This window comes from Cebus imitator, unplaced genomic scaffold (assembly GCF_001604975.1).
Source record: "Cebus imitator isolate Cc_AM_T3 unplaced genomic scaffold, Cebus_imitator-1.0 Scaffold85, whole genome shotgun sequence".
Classification (NCBI taxonomy): Eukaryota; Metazoa; Chordata; class Mammalia; order Primates; family Cebidae; genus Cebus; species Cebus imitator.
In genome coordinates this window covers 218,407-239,073 of record NW_016107400.1, presented here as the reverse complement: position 1 = coordinate 239,073, position 20,667 = coordinate 218,407, and the positions used below count along the sequence as shown (strand labels likewise).

General features: G+C 53.8%; 2 protein-coding genes across 3 annotated transcripts in view; one reads left to right on the top strand and one right to left on the bottom strand.

Moving 5' to 3' along the window:
* The window catches only part of RASL10B (RAS like family 10 member B), a 12,033-nt gene extending 2,712 nt beyond the window's left edge, over positions 1 to 9,321 (top strand). For both annotated transcript variants that reach the window (XM_017534212.2, XM_037740526.1), the window contains exons 2-4: positions 832 to 1,194; positions 6,266 to 6,390; positions 6,856 to 9,321. In XM_017534212.2, the coding sequence (XP_017389701.1) occupies positions 979 to 1,194; positions 6,266 to 6,390; positions 6,856 to 7,126 (612 nt within the window). In that variant the 5' untranslated portion in view covers positions 832 to 978 and the 3' untranslated portion in view covers positions 7,127 to 9,321. The remainder of the gene's footprint in view (positions 1 to 831; positions 1,195 to 6,265; positions 6,391 to 6,855) is intronic.
* A 978-nt stretch (positions 9,322 to 10,299) lies between these two features.
* Positions 10,300 to 18,825, bottom strand: GAS2L2 (growth arrest specific 2 like 2). Its single transcript, XM_017534205.2, has 6 exons — positions 18,026 to 18,825; positions 15,791 to 16,032; positions 14,834 to 14,941; positions 13,565 to 13,661; positions 12,758 to 13,010; positions 10,300 to 12,155 (listed from the first exon to the last, which is right to left on the bottom strand). Exons 1-6 carry the CDS (start codon positions 18,408 to 18,410, stop codon positions 10,637 to 10,639), a joined length of 2,604 nt encoding a protein of 867 aa, XP_017389694.1. The 5' UTR covers positions 18,411 to 18,825; the 3' UTR covers positions 10,300 to 10,636.
* Between the last annotated feature and the right edge of the window lie 1,842 nt (positions 18,826 to 20,667).

Genomic DNA, 20,667 nt, shown 5'->3' with positions numbered 1-20,667 from the left:
AAAAAAAAAAAAAAAAAAAAAAAAAAAAAAAAAAAAGAATCACTGAACTAGAAAGTTGGAAGAAGTACTGCGACATAGTAGAAAAGAGTAGCTGCCCTTCGGCTTGTGACTGGGCACATGTCTTACTCCTAAGATTCTGTCTAAATTGGGAATAACAGTACCTATCCCTTAGAGATGTCATATTGACCAAGGATAACTGTATGGGCATAGCAGCAGAGTGAGTGGTCAGCAGTGTGGCACCCCAGAGGCGAGGTGGTCATCTAGTGCAGAATTCTCAACTGGGGGCATTTGGAAATGGGGGTGGGGGGAATTTTTGGTCATCATGGTGACTGGAGGGTGCTGCCGGCAGTTACCTCTTGGGAGCCATGGAAGGCAAATGCCCTTCTATGTGTGGGCAGTCCTGCACAACTGAGTTCTCTCCCCACAAACTGTCAGAAGTGCTGGCACTGAGACACCCTTGCCCAGTCTCACCCGTTCAGGACGACACAGACTCAGAGGTGTCACGTCTTATCCCAGGCTATCTGGGGAAGCTGGGATCAAACTAAGTCCAGTACCCTTCCCACTCTGCTCTACAGTCTGTCCGTTGGAGTTGGACCTGGAGAAGAGTCAGGTCATAGTATAAGTCAAGAAAGATTGAATCCTGCTACCGGAATGCAGGGAAAAATGGAGGAGGAGGGATGGAGAGGTTTTGGATAGGTGACCATAGGGGTTCTGGGAAAGGGAAGGCATTCGAAGTGGCAGTAACAGTTTCAGCAAAGTCCCAGAGGTGGAAAAGTGCAGGCCATGTCCAGGGATAAGCCGGTGCACTAAGCCCACCCGTTGTCCCCACAGTCCAGGTGGAGGCCACAGAGGGCCCAGGGCAAGCAGAGGCAGCAATGGTTGGTCCTGACGGTGGCTGAGCCCCCAGCCCCTGGAATATGCAGCCCTGGGGAGCCCCAGACAGCGGCAAGGACGAGGTGGCGGAGTGGGGCGGGAGGCATGGTCTCCACCTACCGGGTGGCCGTGCTGGGGGCGCGAGGTGTGGGCAAGAGTGCCATCGTGCGCCAGTTCTTGTACAACGAGTTCAGCGAGGTCTGCGTGCCCACCACCGCCCGCCGCCTCTACCTGCCTGCTGTTGTCATGAACGGCCACGTGCACGACCTCCAGATCCTCGACTTTCCACCCATCAGCGCCTTCCCTGTCAACACGCTGCAGGTAGGAGGATCCTGGGGGGCACGGATTTAGTGGGGAAATGGATGGGTAGGGGAGAGGCTGGATTCCAGCCTGCTGTAGCTCAGGCCCTATTGCTGGGGCCCCACTGCTGAGTTTGAGAGTTCCACACTGCAACTTGGGCCACCCTGCTTACAGCTGTTCCAGAAATCCATTCATTGGTATGCTAGTTTTTTCAACAAATATTTGATGGTCATTTCATTGTGCCAGGCCCTGCAGCGGGCACTGCTGCAGAATGGTGAGCAAAAAGATATGGAATTTGCTTTCGAGAAACTCATAGTCTAGTGAAAAAAGGCTATTAATATATGGCATGCTATGATTGGAGGAGCAGGGAGCTGGGGCAGCCCTTAAGGGGGTATCTAGGCCACCCAAATATGTTGGGGTGGGGTTGGGGTCACAGCAGGTGATGTCTCAATTAAGTAGGTTTTAGGCAGATAAGAGGTGGTAGAGAAAAGGACAGGGAACACTAGGCTGCCAGTGAGTATTCTGGGTTGTGCCTGTCATAGCCTTACTCCATGTCTCTGGAGGAGGGACAGCACCAGAATAGATGGGGCCCTGGGAAGGGTGTGTTCTCAGAGACTCTGGAGACCCCAGTCAGGTATCTTGCCCAAGGCCCTTTTCTCTTAAATGATGCTCTGCCCCTGACCTCGGGACCTGCCTGCTGGGAACCCTCCCTGAGGGTTTAGATTTAAATGCTCCCAGAGTCCTTGCTTACTGTGTTCCTTCCGCACTGCCTGCCGGAACCAGGTCCTCTTGCTTTCTCTCGACCTCTGACTTAAGAGGGAGTGTGGAGAGAAAAAGGAAGCTGAGCTCTAAGACATGTTTGCTCACTGAAGGAAGCCCCTGACCAGAGTGTGCAGAGCTTTTCCAGGAAGGACAGGCACAGTGGTGGAGACCCAGAAGGCAGGAGACAAGGCTCGTCCAGGTGTAACTGAGCAAATCAAGCAGTCTCTCAGGCTGAGACCCTGGGCTGGGAGCGAGCAGGCAGCTCCGTGCTCAGCACTGTCAGCAGCATCAGGCAGGAGGGCCCTGGCCTAACCTGCCGGAGACACCTGTTTCTCCCATCCCAGGCACCGGGGGTCAGCAGCAAAGGCAGAAGCCTGATCCTGCATCTGCCCCGGCAGCAGTGAGGCTGAGCCTGTCAGGGCAGATGGTCTCGGGGCAGGGCCTTCTAGTTCTCTTCTAAAGGAGACTTCAACAATCGCCTGATTGGACAGTCAAATCTTGCTCCAAGCCTACACGCTGAGATTTGTTTATTTCATCTTGCCCCCTTTACCCTGATCCCTGCCCCACTCTCTTTAACCATTCTTATAGTATTTTTTCTTTTCTTTTCTTTTCTTTTCTTTTTTGAGATGGAGCCTCCCTCTGTCACCCAGGCTGGAGTGCAGTGGTGCAGTCTCAGCTCACAGCAACCTCCGCCTCTCAGGTTCAAGCAATTCTCCTGCTTCAGCCTCCCAAGTAGCTGGGATTATAGGCACTCACCACCACACCTGGCTAATTTTTGTATTTTTAGTAGAGATGGGGTTTCACTGTGTTGGCCAGGTTGGTCTCAAACTCCTGACCTCAAGTGATCCACCTGCCTTGGCCTCCCAAAGTGCTGGGCTTACAGCGCCTGGTGTCTCATCGGATTTTTATCCATATTTTCAGTATTTCTTTACCCAAATAAGAAAATGCTTTCTTCCCGCTTCTTACATAAAGAACAATAACAAAAAACAAGCAAACAAACAAAAACCAAGAATTACACTGTTCTGTTCTGTACCTTGATTGTTTTCTTTTCTTTTTAAAATTTTTTGTATATACGGGGCCTTGCTGTGTTACCCAAGCTGGTCTTGAACTCCTGGCCTCAGGTGATCCTCCTGCTTTGACCTCCCAAAGTGCTGGAATTACAAGTGTGAACCATCATGCTTGGCCCTGTACTTCAATTTTTAAAATTTGATATGATAACCTGAAAATTTTTCCAGGTCATTACCTAGAGGACTTCCTTGTTTTTTCATGGCCACACCCTACTCCATTGAAGAGCTATAACTTGGAGTCCTTTCTTGTTGGACAAGTGGGTGGTATTCAGTCTCGTGCTGTTTCAAACAATGCCACAATGAATAGCCTTGTAATTAAGTCATTTTGTACATAGGTAGGTATATCTATGGAATCAATTGCTGGAAATGGCACTGCTGGATCACAGTGTCTGGAAATGGCATTGTGAATACAGAGCCTCTCAAGGCAGCTCATGCCTGTAATCCCAGTACTTTGGGAGGCTGAGGTAGGCAGATCGCTTGAGCTCAGGAGTTCAAGACCAGCCTGGGCAATATGGCATAACCATATCTCTACCAAAAATACAAAAAATTAGCTGGGCATGATGGTGCATGCCTGTGGTCCCAGCTACTTGGGAGGCTGAGGTGGGAGAATCGCTTGAGCCGGGGAGATTGAGGCCGCAGTGAGCTGAGATAGCACCACTGCACTCCAACCTGGATGACAGAGTGAGGCCCTGTCTCAAAAAAAAAAAAAAAAAAAAAAAAAAAAAAAAAAAAAAAAAAAAAAAAAAAAAAAAAAAAAAAAAAAAAAAAAAAAAAAAGGGGACTGTAACTGGAGTTTGGCGGGTGGTTTTCCAGCTTCCCCTCTATAGCAGTGGCATATGCTGTGCTCCTGTGAGCCCGTTTTCCTGCAGTCTTGCCATCAGAGTGTATTGTCAAGTACATTTAACAATCTGAGAGATCAGATATGATAGTCTCCTTGTAGTCTTCATTTGCATCTTTGATCGTGAGTGAAATTGAGCATCTTTTCATAGGTTTAAGGGCCTTTGTGTTTCTTTTTTCAAGAACTATTGATGTCCTTTGCCCATTTTTCTGTTGGGTTGTTGGCCTTTTTCTTCTTGACTGATCCTGAGTTTTGGACTCTAGGATATCCAAGATTTCACTCCTGGAGTCCAGGTAAAGGACTTTCGGCAGAGAAATACTATTAAAAAAGGGATTCTTGAGGCACCAAAGATAAAGTATAAAACCTAAGAATCCTGATGGCCACCATCTGAAAACAAAATAATGCATTCTTCTCCAATGCCAGGTGAGATCAAGCTCAGGAGAGTAGTGTTTCCTGGGTGTGAGCCTCTCCCTTCAGAGAAGGAAGCTGAGATTATAAAGTGCTTGCAACCCACCAAACGAGTTACCAGCAAATGCATGATTGAGACCCAGGTGGCTGAGCCTCTCTCAGGCCCCATGTCCCTGAAGCTGGACTCCCTTTCCATTGCTCCTTCTGTCTTGACACAGCTGCAAGATGGCCTTTTACAGTTTGGAACACTGCTTCCTCTCCTCTTCAAACAAGGGGGAAGGGACAAGCTAGCCAATCAGGGGCCTTCCTCCTCTCCCTTTTAGGAACCCCCAGAGAAGAGTGGGTGGGAGGAAACCGGGAGGTCCCCTTGAGGATGCAGCATGTTGGAGTAGAGGTGGGGCTGACACCCTCAAAAGCTGGCAGCTGCTCCCTCTCCCCAGCAGAGAGCTTGAAGAGACTGGAGCCTTTCATTCCTCCCACTTCTCACTGATCTCCACTTGTCCTGGGAGATCGGGGCAGCATCCATATACACACGCAGGTCCCGGGGTCCTGGAGATCACTATGTCCAGCACAATGCAATCTTCCTTGGCCTAAGTAACCAGTTCAGTTTCCTGTGGTTTTAGGTTTGTCCTCAGCATCCTCCCCCTGCACCAAAAATTTAAACTTCAGCACAAAGAAAAGATGCCACATCATCTCCCTAGGGAAATCCACTGCAGCATCTTCTAAGCCTTTGAGTTGGAAAGTGCTGTTCTGAAGTTAGACTGAACTCTGCACTACTGCCACCAAAGTCGTTTCCTTTTGATCCTTCTTGGAAGTGGAGAACTGTAGTCTTCCTTTGTGCCTGGCCCCTGCCCCACTCAACTCAGATGCTGAGACAGGAGACATACCTCCACCTTCTTCTAGTCTTTTACCTGGGCTTTGGTGGGAGAAGACTCTGGTTTCCTTTGTCCGTGGAGGCCTCTGTCCCCCCAACTTTAGGGACCTTCTTCTTTCCACACACTGGCTGCCTGAAGCTGCTCTTGCAGCTGCAACTGCTGGCACGTTGAGTAATGAATCTCTTAAGGAAACTTCTGTTTAGTGTAGTCGGCCTTTCTAGGAGTCTCTTCATCTTGAGCTGTACCCCTCAATCCCTTGAGAAGTTGCCACAAACATTCAGGAAGTTCATCTCCCTGGAGCTGCCCTGTGGCCCTGCTCCACATCAGCCCCTTATGCATCCAGTCTGAATCTTTTTCTCCTTAGGCCTTGTGTTTCTCAAGCCTGAGGGCAGAGAGGAGCATACAGAAGGGGCACATCAACAGCAATCTAAGGGCAGTGGCAGAGGCAGGAGTCTCATGGATCACAGCTTGGGCCATGGAGAGCTCACCAGCAGTGCCATTAAGGAGCGTCTGCTTTGAGCCAACAGTGCCAGACACTTTGGGGGAAGGAGGGAGTATATAAAAATGAGGATGGCCTGGCTGTGGCTCTCTCAGGAGCTCACAGAAGAAATGGGGAACTGGAGGTGGAACAGCTCTAATGAAAGTGCAATTGAAAGACTGTTAGAACACAGGAGATGGAGGGAGTAGTCCCTTGCTTGCAGGAAGGACGAGAAGTCAGGAAGGCTTCGTGGAGGTGGCAGCACTTCAGCTGAGCCTTGGAAGATAGAATTTTAATGGGTCCAATACCCGCTCAGAGCTGGACTCTTAGAGGTACTTAATAAATGTACTTGTTGAACATGGCCTCAATGGATGGATGAGGGGACAAAATGGAGCAAGGCAGAGCTAAGATCCAGTGTGCACAAGACAGTGCCGTGGCCCTGAAGGTCTAACAATGTGACCTGCTCCAACCTGGCTTGGGAGTGGGGAGGCTGCAGCACTGAGCTCCTCCATTCTCCCTAGGGCTGGTCTCCTGGGGATGGGCAGGTATGGAAGGCTTCAGGTACAGTGGCAGGTGAGAGCACCGCCCCTCTGATGGGAAGTTTCTGGGGGCTAGGGGAGCCCTCATGGCTGCTCTGACCCTAGTACGGCTGGGGCTGTTGCAGGAGTGGGCAGATGCTTGCTGCAGGGGACTCCGGAGCGTCCACGCCTACATCCTGGTCTATGACATCTGCTGCTTTGACAGCTTTGAGTACGTCAAGACCATCCGCCAGCAGATCCTGGAGACGAGGTGAGAGGCTGGAACACAGTCCATTGCCACCTCTGTGGATGCCCCAATGCTAGACAGTCCCTAAGAAAAGGGGACACAGATAAAAGTATATGTGCTCTCAGATTCCCACACATACACTCAAACATGCATATATTGTGCCGTCACCATTTCTGTTAACTCATTTTGGGACCCTGGCTGTGAGAGTGGCTAGAGTAGTTAAGAACAGGGCCTTCTGGAACAAGACTTCCAGGGCCACTCAGCTGCATGACTTGAAGCCTGTGTCCTCATCTGTAAAATGGGGATAACAGTAGTACCCACCTTTTAGATCCGCTGTGCTGATCAGAGAATATAACACCTCCAGGGCTTAGGACGGCGCCTGGAACAGAACATACAGTGGTGTAGTATTGGCCAGGCACAGCCTCCCCTGCTGGGAGTACAGCGGTTGTGAGACTGGCAGAGTTCTGAGCTTCCTGCCTCGCCCCGCAGGGTGATCGGCACCTCAGAGACGCCCATCATCATCGTGGGCAACAAGCGGGACCTGCAGCGCGGACGCGTGATCCCGCGCTGGAACGTGTCACACCTGGTGCGCAAGACCTGGAAGTGCGGCTACGTGGAATGCTCGGCCAAGTACAACTGGCACATCCTGCTGCTCTTCAGCGAGCTGCTCAAGAGCGTCGGCTGCGCCCGTTGCAAGCACGTGCACGCTGCCCTGCGCTTCCAGGGCGCGCTGCGCCGCAACCGCTGCGCCATCATGTGACCCCTGCGCGCCCTGCAAGCTGCACCCGCACTGGCCGGGCGGAGGGCGGGGCTGTGCTGCGGCGGCTTTGCCGCGGGACTGCGGGGCCGGAGCGGGGAGCGGGAGGGAATGGAACTGTGCCGGTCCCTGCCTGAGGCCCCTGCAGCCACGCACCTCCCGGTGAGAGGCAGAGCGCGAGTAACTGCTCGGACCTGCCTCTTGCCCCCGTGGCTTCCTGGGACAGCCGCCTTCAGTGCTGTATTTAGTGCAGTGCCCGGCCCGACCCGCGGGGGTCCCACAGCCTTTTGGGATCGGGGTGAGCGTGCAATGGAGGGTGGGGGTGGCGAGATGCCGCCTTGGCAGGGCCCCCACCTGTGTTCTCCAAAATGTGTCTGCCTTTGCCCTTTCCCATGTCTGTCCACCCAAGAGTCTGTGGGTCCCTACCTGTCTCACCCACCCTCCAGTTCCCCCGCCCCAGCTCCGCTCACAGGGCTCTCATTTCGTCCATTCCCTTGTCGCAGATCCTGGCAGCTTCTTTGTGAGGCCAGGCCTTCTGGCTGTCAGCACCACCGGCACAGGGCAGAGCGATGCGGGTTGCCCAAGGACCAGGATCAAGGGGTCCGGGGGCTGAGGTCCCAGATCAGTGAGGGGAGAAAGTTGAGCTCTCCAGCTTCCAGGGAGACCTCCCCGCCCAGCAGCCCCCAGAGACACAACAACCTACCTTCCAGCCTTAACTCGATGGTCCTTCCCTGCCAGGTGCCCCTCACTCTTCCTGACCCCAAAGCCAGATCACCACCTGGGTTAAAACTTTTTTTTTTGACAGAGTGTGGAAAGGGGGATCCCCCAAAGGACAGCTTCTTTTCCATGGCGCCAGGTTCCAGTCCTCTATTCCCTCCTGCATATTGCAATCTGCTCTGTCAGACTGGGGAATGTTGGGTTCTGGGCTCTGGTTGTGGGCAGGATGGTGCCCAGAAGGGGGTCAGGTTGTGCCAGGGAAGATTCTGTTGCCCCATCTTACCCCCATCTGACTACCCCAGACTCTGCCTGCCTCAGATCTCAGACTACCCTGATTAATCTGGGGAAAAACAGAGCCAGGGAAGGAATCGTAGGGACGCCTGTGCTTGGGGGAGACACGCCTGCATCCTTACCCACAGATGGAGGCCCTCAGGATCTGACAACCTCTTGTCCCAACACCAGTCAGCCCTATGCCCTAACTCACTCTGCCCCATTTTCTCCGGCTGCCTGGCCGGGTTTCTACCTCTCGTCACCGGAGCTGATCACTGTCAGTTTTGTACCGATTTAGAAATAATAATGATGAAGAGTCTAAGAATGGCCTGGGGGATTGATGGTGGACTTGGAGGGAGGGAGAAGTGTTGCCCTGTCATCTGCCCCAGCTGGCCAAAGAAAGCTGAGCCCTCAGTCCTGGCCTGGTGGGAGGACATCAGGGTCCCTTGTTCTAAGAGGGGCAAAGAGGACAACTCTGCTTTGGCCAACTTAGCCAAGGCTGCAGCACATAAACCAGGAAATCAGGTACCCCCAAGTGGTGATGGAGAGCAGTCTGGGGGAAGGGTCGTGGGTGGGGAATTTATCACCAACACCCATTGTAGGGGGAATCTATGATGCTTCTGCTTCCCCGGCTGATTCCCACTCTGTCCACCAAGTGGGAGTAGCACAGCCCCACAGCCACCGGCCTGACCTTGGGCAGTCTTGTGTTCCTGGGTTCTAGTCCCTGCTGTGCTGCAGGTCTTTGGGCAAAGCGACCTGCCCTCTGTGAGCCTCCCTCTGAAGCAGAGGAGGTGGCTCCCCTTCCCCACACTTTAGAGTGGCTGGGAGGGTAACAGAGGGCCTGCTCCTTTAGTCTCCTACACCCTGCCCCCTGGTTCACCAGAGGGAGAGGATGAGGGATGGCAGCATCTCACATGCCTCATCACCCCCAACTCTGAGGCACCTGAGGTGGAGGGGGCAGGGCCTAGCCCTCTGGCTGCCCCCTGTAGGGAGCCATTGGAATGTATCCCCTGACAGGCCCTCTCCTGCCTCCACTTCAACCCAGGTCTTGGATTTCAGGTCCCTCCGTCCCCCATTCTGAGTCTCTGTCCTTCCCCTCCCACCCCCTCCCAGGGTTTCCCACCACAGGGTCTGGAAGTATGTGTGATGCCCATTGAGCTGTTATCAGAAGTCAGATTAAAAATCAGGGAGTGTTTTCCCTTGTTTCTGTACCAAGGTGTTGGCTCTGTTCCTCACGGTGGTAGGGGAAGGGTCCCCACAGGGCTTGCCTGCCGAGCTCCGTGTGGAAGGAGGGTGAGAGTGTTGAGGTGGCTCCCAGTCCCAAAGCCCAGGTGAACAGGGAGACCACGGGTGAAGAGTTTGGGACTTATCGCCTTTCCACCTAATCCCAAACCCTCAAACTAATTCAAACTGTTCAGAAGGGAAGCAGAACTTCTCCCCGCCACTGTCTGGAAAATTTCCATAATGGGACTCAATCCCAGCTTCTTCGTCTGCGTCTCATCCTTCCCACTCAAGGCTGAGACTTTGCAGCCTCTCAGTCATAACTTCTTGGATGTAGATGTGTTAGGAACACTTTCAGCCATCCCTCTTGTCCCTGAGTGATCTCAGGTCCCAAGCTCCAGAGCAAAGCTTTGAAATCTTGGGTAAGGGTGCCTTGCCAGAGCCTGTCTATTGAGGGTGTGGCTGGTCTCTGTCCATGGTGCTGACCCACCGGCCACTTCCAGTAAAGATGGGGTGCCTGGCAAGGTTGGCTGAGGGTCAAAAGAGGAAGCCTCTCACTGCCAACTCCTTCCCCCTTGTCCCTGTCTCCTCCAGTGGGATAACATCTGATGCTACGCCTCCCCGCACCACCACAGTCCTAGAGTGAGGGATTCAAGAAGTTGAGGGGTGGGGGGAGGTAGGCACATTGGCTCACATCTTTAATCCCAGTGCTTTGGGAGACCAAGGCAGAAGGATCATTTGAGGTCAGCCTGGACAACATAGTGAGACCCCATCCCTATAAATTAAAATAAAATTAGCCAGGTGTCGTGGCATCTACCTGTAGTCCCAGCTATTGGGAAACTGGAGTGAGAGGATCACTTGAAGCCTGGGAGTTTGAGCCTGCAGTGAGCTGTGATAGCACCACGGCACTTCAGCCTGGGCAACAGAGCAAGACTCTGTTTCTAAAATTTAAAAAAAGAAGCTGGGGCTCAAGGGCAGAATCAAATGAGTTTAATAACTTATGGGAGCTATGGAAACAGGTGGGCATGGCCAGGGGCCCCGAGTGTGTGGTGCTGTTGTGGGAGAGAGTAATGAGATATAGGGTGGCCCCACTGCCCCTGGCCTACCGCTGGAATTGGAGTGAGAGCAATGGGCTGCCCCTTTGCTCAGATGAGCAGAGGGAGTCTATATTTGTCTTCTGACCCCCTCCTGCCCAAGCCCCTGTATAGAGGTGAGGGATTGTCCCTTCTGCTTCCTGCAGTTGTGAATCCAGGGTATACATGGCCATCCTTTTTGCTTCCCTCCTCCCCCACACGTTCATGTGCCTCAGACCCAGGACTCCTCCTCAGGTGGAAGTGGGGCTTGATCATGCCGGTGAGGTCCCAGGCCCTCTGGAGGCTGGGGGCTGCTCTCCAATGGAGCGGCTGGCTCTTTCTTCTCCTTTCCTTCCTCCTCTTCCTCACCTACTGAAGCTCCATCCACCTGGGAGGCCTCCCCTTCCTTGCTGCCCAGCACAGCTCTCAACAGCCTATCCCTTGGGGGCGGCCTGGCTGGACCCACGTGGACATAGGCCAGTGGCTTGGGGATTCGTGAAGGCTGCTTCTCAGGCCTGTGGTCTCTCCGGGGCTGGATCCTGGGCCTCAGCTTCAGCTTGTAGATGGACGGGACCCTCTTGGGCTTCCGGAGAGTTCTCCTGCCCTTGCTCAGACATGCCTTGGCTTTGTCAGAGTTGGGGTCCAAGGCCGAAGGTGTGGGGGCCACTGGGCTGGCAGACACAGTAGGGGTCAAGCAGTCCTGCCCTCCCTGAGGCGGGACCTTCCTCATGCGGGTGCCCTTGGCACTCAGGCTTGCCTTTGTCCCGGGCCCACTCTCTCTGGCTCCCAACTTCCCTTTGAGGTTTCCTGGGCCTGGGGTAACAGCTGGCTTAGGAGAGCCTGTCAGGGCTGCCTTCCAGGCTTCCAGGTCCACTTTAAGGAGGGGTGGGGGCCCCTGAGCCAGTTCTTGAATGACTTTGTCATAAGGACCTCCAGGCTCTGGCCACCGCCCACCCAGGCTGGGAACATAGACCCCGCTGCGAGGGATGACCCCAGCCCCTGTATCCTGCAGACAGGCACCCCCGACTTCTAGCAGTGTCATGTTGCCCAAAATCTCCTCTTCAAGGCTACAGTAAATGGCTCGCTCCTTGTTCCTGTCCAGCATGTACTGCCCCTCCTCCGGTGGGCCCAGGTCCCGGGACTCTCCAGCCTCCACTGTGACCTGGATATCCAGCTGCTGATCCCCCTGCATGGACCCAGCCAGGTCTGCAGTGATGGCCCTTAGTGGGATGGGGTCTCTCCCAATTTCTGTCCTGGGACTTCTACTTGCAGTACCAGGAAAGCTCCTTCCTGGTGTCGGGAGGCGGGCAGGAGGCGGCTGGATGGGGATCTTGGATAGGCCTTGGACAGGGGTTGGAGAATGGACAGACTCTGCCTCCCTGAACTGGGAGAAAGCACCCTTGGCTTCATCCCGGAGTGGCAACGTGAGGCCCAGGTGCTTGGCTGGGCTAAAGGAACAAGGAAGGGGAGATGGTCCTCTTGCCGATATCCCTTTGGTGATGGCCTCAGTGGCTAGGAGTCTTTGAGGGGTGGGAGTCCTGGCATGGTTTCCCCGGCTGTCAGTTTCTTCATGAACCCAAGATGTGGGAGTCCTTCCCCTGGGGAGTTCAGGGGGGTATCTATCCTCCCTCCTCCCTGACAAGGTACACTGTGGGTCTCGGCCCTTTTGGGTAGATGAAGAGTGGGGGCTGGGTGGGCTGTCCCCAGCTGTCTCCTGCCTCCAAGATGGGGTGAGAGACCTCTCCTGGCACCTGCAAGGGAGAATCAGAAGGCTGCAAAGGGAGATTCATCAAGCAAGCAGGGTCATCTAGTGTGGCCCCTTGGCTATAGGAAGTGACAGTCTTTCCCCAGTGAGAACACCCAGGGGGCTAGACTTCACGCTGAATAAAACTTGTGCTTCCTCTCCTCCGTGACTGCCCAGAAATCCTCCTCTGACAGTCACTGTCTAAGCCTATTCTCCCTTGTTCCCTGTGTAGCACATAGAAGGAGGCATGATCCTGGCCTGAGGTGACTTCAGATCCTTTGAGGGATGGCCCCAGACCAGTTGCAGGGCAGTGGGGAGACAGCAGGAAGTGCACAGGTTGTCTTAGTCTCTGCTCTACCATGAAATGGTAGGAAATCTTGAGTAAGGCTGTTCCATTTCTGGGCCTCAGCCTCCTCATCTGTGAAATGGGAAGGCATATGAAGTAACCACATTATCCCAAAGGCATTGGGTGTGCTTCTGGTTCCAAACACCTGTGGTCTCAGGGTAAGGGCACTGCCTGGGATCTGCTCCCTTTTTCTTGGAGTATGGTGGTCTCTGAGAATGTGCACTCCAAAGCAAAAAGACCCCTTCCCTGTCTCTCCCCCGTACCTCGGGAATGGTGCCATCTCTCTGGAGGCCCCCGTCCCTGTTCCCCGCTCCCTGCGGGGCCTGGGGGAGGATGGAGTGGGAGGCCTTGGCCTTCGGCCTGAAGAGGTATATGTCTTCCAGTCCACAGGGGGCGGTGGGCTCTGTGAGCGGCTGATGGTCATCGTAGGCTGGGTCTGGGAGGGTCCATCCTGTACCCTCACTTCATGCTGCACTGGTGGGGCCGGGGGCTTCAGGAAGCTGCCTGGCTTGTGTGCTACCAACAGTCACCCAGAGAAAGGAGAGTAGAGAATAGTTCAATTCCTGCTGATGGGGACCATTGTTCCTCCCCAAGTGGTCCCATGCCCCACATCTCACATGAAAAACAGTGGGACCTACAGTGGCAACACCAGAGTTTCTTTATAGGAGGGGCTTAGGGGACCCAGCTGGGGGGATTTGTTTAAAGCTATGTTTGTAGTGCAGGTACACAATTTTTCCTTAGAGCATGTGCTTATTTGGAATGGCTTGAGGCACTGCTGGAGATTATGGAAGGACTAAAGACCAAGTCATGCTTGGTGCCAACACTGTGAATCCCAGAGCCAAACCTAACTAAGCTCTGCGGAAATGTGCCCTGGCCAAATGCTGCTTCTGCTTGTGTTGCACACCATCTTGCGGTGACATTTAGTACTGTACCATAACTGCCCAGCAGGGCCTTCCTTCCTTCAGCCTCCCCCACCCCTCTCCACAGACCTCTTCCCACTGGAGATCAGACATACCTCCCACCCCTGCCTCCAGCCTTCCAACCCAGAGCCGCGCCCCCAGGAGACTCACAGAGGGACGTGCAGCGGCAGGGGTCATGTTTGTCCAGATAATGGCCCAGCGTGTCCCAGCCGCCCCCTACACGTACCATCACATGGTTCCGGAGGATCTGAGGGGGCAAGAGTGAGGTTGAGGGTGGGGTGAAGGGCAGACCCTCTTCTTGGACCAGCTTTAGGGCTTCTGGCATGCACTCAGGGATGCTCTCTCCATGTACTCATGCTCACGTAGATGTATGTGTGTGGTGTAAAAAGGCAGCCCGAATCCCTTCCTCCGTGACTAGCATCAGATAACACATGCAGTCAAGGGTGGAGGCCAGGCTGAAAGTTGTCCCACAACTGGACAAGGGATCCCGAAGGCATTGGATAGCCTGGCCCCAGAGCACTCCTTTTGCTGTAAACAGTTTTGCATCTGCACATGCCTGTGACCAAAATGGGACCCTAATGCCACTGGCTTGGCCCCTGTGACCTGTGTGAGAGAGGCCATGGGAGTCCTGGGCCTACTCCACCCTCAGGCAAGTCACATGTCTCTTCAAGTTTCAGTTTCCTGTGTTGGAAAGTGGGGCCACAGTTCTTGCCCCTACTTACATCACAGGGCTATTGCCTCAGGTCTAGGGGAGGGCCCAGAAAGCTGGCTGTGCTCCCAGGTGTGGCCTGCGCCCAAGGAGAAGGCTCAGCCATGCCCAGAGCTGCTGGCCACTCCAGCGGGTACAGACCGTTTCTGTACAGACCGTACAGGCCAGGTATTGGGGTAGGAGGCACATTTCAGACCTGTACTGCTACTCATTCTGCTGAGTGTACCCCCACGCGTGGGGGGTGGAACTATGGGGTCCATGTGGCTGGGGCCATGCCCTGAAACCAAACTTGGGTTTCTCAGGCCACTTCCTCTAATCAAGCCTGTGGGTGGAGTGGAATGGAAAACTGCGAGCACTCTCCTCTCTACCCCGCTCCACCTGAGATCACCCTCTGCACTAGGCTACAGTGCAGGAGATGGAGGATGATGGCTCTGGCTGCCCTGATGGGAGGAGGAGATAGGTTTGCCTCCTTTGCCAGGAACTCCTGGAATTCTCCCAGGGAAAGAAGGAGAGCTCCAATGCCTGATGGCTTGAGGTGAATGACGACTTACTGTCATTGTCCTCAAGCCTGGGCAAGCTCCCATATTCTAGGGGGTATCATTGTTCCAAGCCTGGGCAAGGTCCCATATTCTGGGGGCTTATTGTCACGGTTCCAAGCCTGGGCCAGAAACCCTATTCCGGAAGTCCCTTGACCCCCAGCCTGGACTTACCCGGATGAAGATGAGGGTGTTGGAGTCACCCACACGGTATTTCCCCTCAGACACCTTGACCATGGAGAACTGCACCGGGCATGTGCAGTGGCTCACGAGGCTCTGTACCTGCAGGTAGGGGGTGAGCTCAGCCCTCTCCTTTGCCCACTCTGGGTCAAAATAGGGGGGCTATGTGCAGGTTTCTGCTAAGGTCAGGGCTGGATGCTGAGAAGCAAGGAGGAGTAGAGAAGGCTGTAAATGGCCCAGTGAGAATGAGACTTGGGTGGTCACCCATGGATCTACCTACCATGAGGTCCAGAGCCCTCAGGGGTCAGCCAATGGAAGCGGCGGAGTGTAATGAGGGGGGACTGTGAGATCTGACAGGCTCAGGTCACAGCCCTGCATCCACTGCATCACAGGATTTTTTGTTAAGAAACCTACCTGAGCTCCCTTTCCCCCAGGGGTTAACCACACAGAACTAACTGCTGTAATAGGCCCTCTGTGCAGACGCTGTTCCAAGTACTTTGTATGTGCTGGCTCCTTTAATGATTCTACATTCATAGAAGGTAGGTGCTGTTACTGCCCCCATGCCGCAGATAAGGGAAGCCAGACACAGAGAGGTTAAATAATTTGCCCAAAGTCACAGAGCTGCAAAGCAGTGGAACTAAGATGTGAGCCAAGATGTCTCGGAGAATACCACAGTCTGTGTTCTTGAAAACTGTCCCGGCAGGGGTTTAATGAGAGGAGCATCCAGTGCTGGGCTGGTTAGAAAGCCTGAGAAATGACCTGGCCATTCCTATGTGTGGTTAGGGTTGAGACTTAGAGTGCAACTGTGCCTTAAAGCCAGTCAGTGAATTCGTGCCAGGGTGGACACTGGAGCTCAAGAAGCGGGTGATTTAGACAGGGCTGGTGTGGGACTGGGGAGAGGAGCGCGAAGGGCAGAGGGATGGGGGCCCTGAGGTGTGCAGAGCCTCTCACCATCTGGTCCAGGTTGCCGAAGTGGCAGGGCTGGCGCCTGGGGGGCGCGGGCCGCTTGGGGTCGGGTGGGGGCAGGGCCAGCTCCCGCCGCACCTCCTCCTCGATCTCCTCCTCCAGACGCACTAGGGTGGGCGCCGCAACGCCGAAGCGCCACGCCCGGCGGCCCAGCTCCAGCAAACACAGCACCACGTTCTTCACGTTCTTGCGCAGCACCAGGTCCTCCGTCTCGAACATCAGCACCTCTGGAGTGGAGACGGGGAGAAAAGGGCAGAGGAAGCGTGAGCCCCCAGAGGACCTGGGCCTGTGGGGCAGGGGTGAGCGGGAAGGAAAGCCCTGGGGTCATCCCCGGTTTGGGGCGGCAGACGTGGGTAGTGGTTTGGGTCTCAGAATCGCGGGGTCAAGTCAACCCTCTAGGAGGGTTCTGGGCAGAATTGCTCAGATGCTGGGTACAGACACGAGGCCCATCTCACATGAGAGGCTGGGAGTGGGAAGAGGTGACAGCAAAGCAAAGGCACCTGGAGACTGACTGTGAGCGTGGGTGAGAGAAGTAGGAACTCTACCTTCCCCTCTCCGCACTCAGCTTGCCTGGATGGGTCCAGAAGAAGAAAGCGGTTTGTTCCACTTTCCACCCACGCCTCTGCCCTCCAATGTCCGTCAGGCAGCTCCCACCCAGGCCCATCGAGGCATGCTGAGGACATGCTCCGGAGCCAACCACTAAGGCTGGAGTCCTGACCCACTGCCACCCGCATGACCTTGAACTAGACCCTCAGCCATACCCTGAGCCTCAGTTTCTTCTGTATAGTCTATTTCGTGGGGTTACTGTGAAGATTGGATATGCTAATAGTGGTTAACCATTCACAATGTCTGACACATGCAAGCATTCCTTAAACACTAGCTTCTATTAACCTTCCAATTCTGCTCCTCATTGCCAGTAGCCCAGGCCTGACCCTTTCCCCAGTCTCACCCCTGCCACCTTTGGCCTGGAGGATGGCGCAACATCCAGCCTCATCCCATTCCTGGGTTCAAGGCCAAGAAGATGAAGGATCCTGACATGCCACTCCCTGAGCTCTACAAGCCCCAGCATGACGGGCCCCCTCCCTGGCCTCATCCCTTCTGCCTCCTCCTGTGTTCTCACCTCATCCTAGCCCTGTGCCTTCACCACCAGGCTCTTCCCAGTCATTCACACACAGTGCTTTTTCTCCTTCACCCCTGCTGTCCCCCTGCTTAGAATTCCCTTTCCACAAACTTCTATTCCTCAAGACTCAGGCCAGCCAGGTGCGGTGGCTCATGCCTGTAATCCCAGCACTTTGGGAGGCTGAGGTGGGTGGATCGTCTGAGGTCAGGAGTTTGAGACCAGCCTGGCCATCATGGCGAAAACCCATCTCTAGTAAAAATACAAAAATTAGCTGGGCATGGTGGCGGATGCCTGTAATTTCAGCTACTCAGGAGGCTAAGGCACAAGAATTGCTTGAACCCAGGAGGTGGAGGTTGCAGTGAGCCGAGATCTTGCCACTGTACTCCAGCCTGGGTAATAGAGTGAGACTCAGTCTGGGAAAAAAAAAAAAAAAAGACTCAGGCCAAATCTCCTTCCTTTATGATACTTTTCTCAGCTTCATTCTACCTTATCAGGTCACTATTTCCTCCCTTGGCTCCCAGGACTATACCTCTACTTTAAGCCTTTGCCCCAGTAAGCTATAATTTACATATCTATCCCTCTGCCTCTCTCTTTTTTTTTTTTTTTTTTTTTTTGAGATGGAGTCTCGCTCTGTTGCCCAGGTTGGAGTGCAGTGGCACAATCTCAGCTCACTGCACCCTCGGCCTCCCGGGTTCAGGCAATTCTCCTGTCTCAGCCCACCACCATGCCCAGCTAATTTTTGTATTTTTAGTAGAGACAGGGCTTTGCCATCTTAGGCTGTGCTGGTCTTGAACTCCTGACCTCAGGTGATCCACCTGCCTCAGCCCCGGTCTGGCACGTCCCCGGTCTGGGACGGTCTGAGGTGCTTGATATTTGTTTATTAAAGCAATTATCAACAAACATTTATAAATCATCAACATATTTATTGAGCATTTACTATGAGATGGGGAAACTGAGGCATGAACAAAGAGCTGGTTCAAGGCAAATCTGGAATGAGGACCCAGGCTCCTGCTTCCCAGACCTAGCCTGTGCTTTTGAGAAAGGACGAATACCCCCCAAGATAAGCATCTGGGATGGGGATGGGGGTGCAGGGTGGTTACCTTGGATGCCCATCTCCTTTCGACACCACCGAATGAAGTTGGAGACATTGTCCCTGGCCTGGAAGGTACCTGGCTGGGCAGCCTCATTGCAGGAGACCCCAACCCGGGGCATGGGAATCTTCTGGGCTTGGGCAGGTGTCTCAGCCAGGAAGGCCAGGGCAGCATCAGTGACAGCATTGGCATGCCGGCACAGCACCAAACCCGTCTCCAGTGCCTGCAGGAAGTTGGCCGCATCGATGTCCAGCCCATAGAGGTCACGAAGCCACTCAGCCAAGTCTTCTTTCATGGCCTCCAGGTACTGCTCGCTGGACTTGAAAGGCCGGATACTGCACACAGGCAGCCCTAGGGTCCCGGGCCTCCTCCTGCCTCCTCCAGGCTGGGACATGGCTGGACTCCAGCAGGGGAGGAGGTGGGCACCTCCCCTCTGGCACTGCCACCTCTTGCTTTCCGCCGCTGCTGGGTCTTGATCAGGTTCTCCCTGATTCCGATGTTCCCCTCTACTCCCTGAGAGCCCGGGACTTCCAGCGCTGCTACTTGCCACTGGCTTCAGCCACCAGGCCAGGCCCAGCCTCTGCTCCCCTACATTCCCCAGTCCCTGCCAGAGCTTTCCCTGGTGGCCCTACAGCGACCTCGCTCTCAGGCTGCCCAGTCCACTCAGAGTTCACCCCTCCCAGGCTGGGGGGAGGTGAGGACACTCCTCTCTTCCCCCAGGGCTGGACAGATCAAACTGGCTGCCTCCTACCCTCGCAGGCTGCGACCATGGAGCCTGGGGTAGCTGCTGGCCTCACCACACTGCTTTCCTCCCCTCTCCTTGGAGACAGCAGCTGCTACAAACACGCCTTGTTAACCTTTCCCAGGAGGCAAGGACTGCCCTGCAGAGCTGAGGGAGAGGGAGGAGAAGCTGGGACTGGCTTCCTTCACAGGGCTGGCCAGGTGGGGACTTTGGGAGAGTGGAGGGAAAGCAGGGGGAGGAGTTGCCATGCCCCTTGGTGTTTAGTGAGTACGGGAGGATAGGAATGGAAGAGACACAGCAATAGTCTAAAACTCATGAGTTTAGCCTTAAATCCTGAGTAACCATCATACACTACCTAGCCTCTCTGTGCCTTAGTTTCTCAGCTGTAAAATGGGGGTAATAATGTTTACCTCTTTGGGGTGTTGTGAGGAATAAAGGAATAATGTATGTGAAAGTATCAGACCATCAGAACTCACAGGCAGGCACAGGTCTGTGTGGGTCCCAGATCCCTCAGCAGCTCTGTTAGCACCATGATCCCCACTTTCTCTGGAGAACCTGCCCCACCCCCCACACTAACGATGTGATTGTGCTAGAGCAGGCTGTCAGTCATAATACCCCATCCTTATGGCCACAGCAGTGCATTCATTCAACCAGCATTTCTGGGTTCACAGTGTAAGTGCTGCCTGTAACTGCAGCACTTTGGAAGACCAAGGCAGGAAGATCACTTCAGGCCAGGAGTTGGAGACCAGCCTGGGCAACATGATGAAACCCTGTCTCTGCAGAAATAATACAAAAATTAGCCAAGCATGGTGGCATGCACCTGTAGTCCCAGCTACTCAGGAGGTTGAGGTTGCACTGAGCCATAATTGTGCCACTGCACTCCAGCCTGGGCAACAGAGCAAGACTCTGTCTTAAAAAAATTTTTTTCTTGAGTACCTACTATGTGCCAGGCACTACTGCAGGCCTGAGGATAAACCAATAAACAAAAAAGACCAGGTCTCTGACCTAATGGGGGCTACCTCTGTGTTACCGGGTAGTGAATGACAGATAAATAAATCTAAGGCCAGGCATGGTGGCTCATGCCTGTAATCCCAACACTTTGGGAGGCCGAGGCAGGTGGATAACTTGAGCCCAGGAGTTCGAGAACACCCTGGCCAACATGGTAAAACTCTGTCTATACTAATGCAAAAATTAGCCAGGTGTGGTGGCGGGTGCCTGTAATCCCAGTTAAGGCAGGAGAATCACTTGAACCTGGGAGGTGGAGGTTGCAGTGAGCCAAGATAGCTCCACTGCACTCCAGCCTGGATGACAGAGACTCCATCTCAAACACACACACACACACACACACACACACACACACACACACACATATATGTATATATATATAGTTTGTTTACTCATGTGGTCTTAAAATTAACCTTTAATCATTCATGGGCCAGATGACACTCTCCTGGGAGGTCGACCAGGAAAATTACCCTCTAATGGTGTTGGCTCAAAGCCTTTGTCATTTAATGTGTGCTGAATAAAGGCCTGAAAGGCCAGCAAGTCAGGGCGTGGCTGCTATCTCTTCACAGCACTCTCCTTGAGTGTCTGTGAGTAGCCATGGACCTCTAAGCCCTCTCTTTCACTGAATATAGGTGTTTGAGTACATTTGTTCATCCGTCACTGGGTTGAGGTTTGTGGGTCGGACCCCAACAGTGAAACCCTATCTCTACTGAAAATACAAAAATTAGTCAGGCATAGTGGCTGAGGTATGAGAATCATTTGAACTCAGCCAAGATCACGCCACTGCACTCCAGCCTGGGTGACAGAGCAAGACTCCGTTTCAAAAAAAAGAAATTTCACCCCATTACACTTTAGAAGCTGAGACACATAACTCATATCTAATTTCTAATTTCTTTCCTTCTTT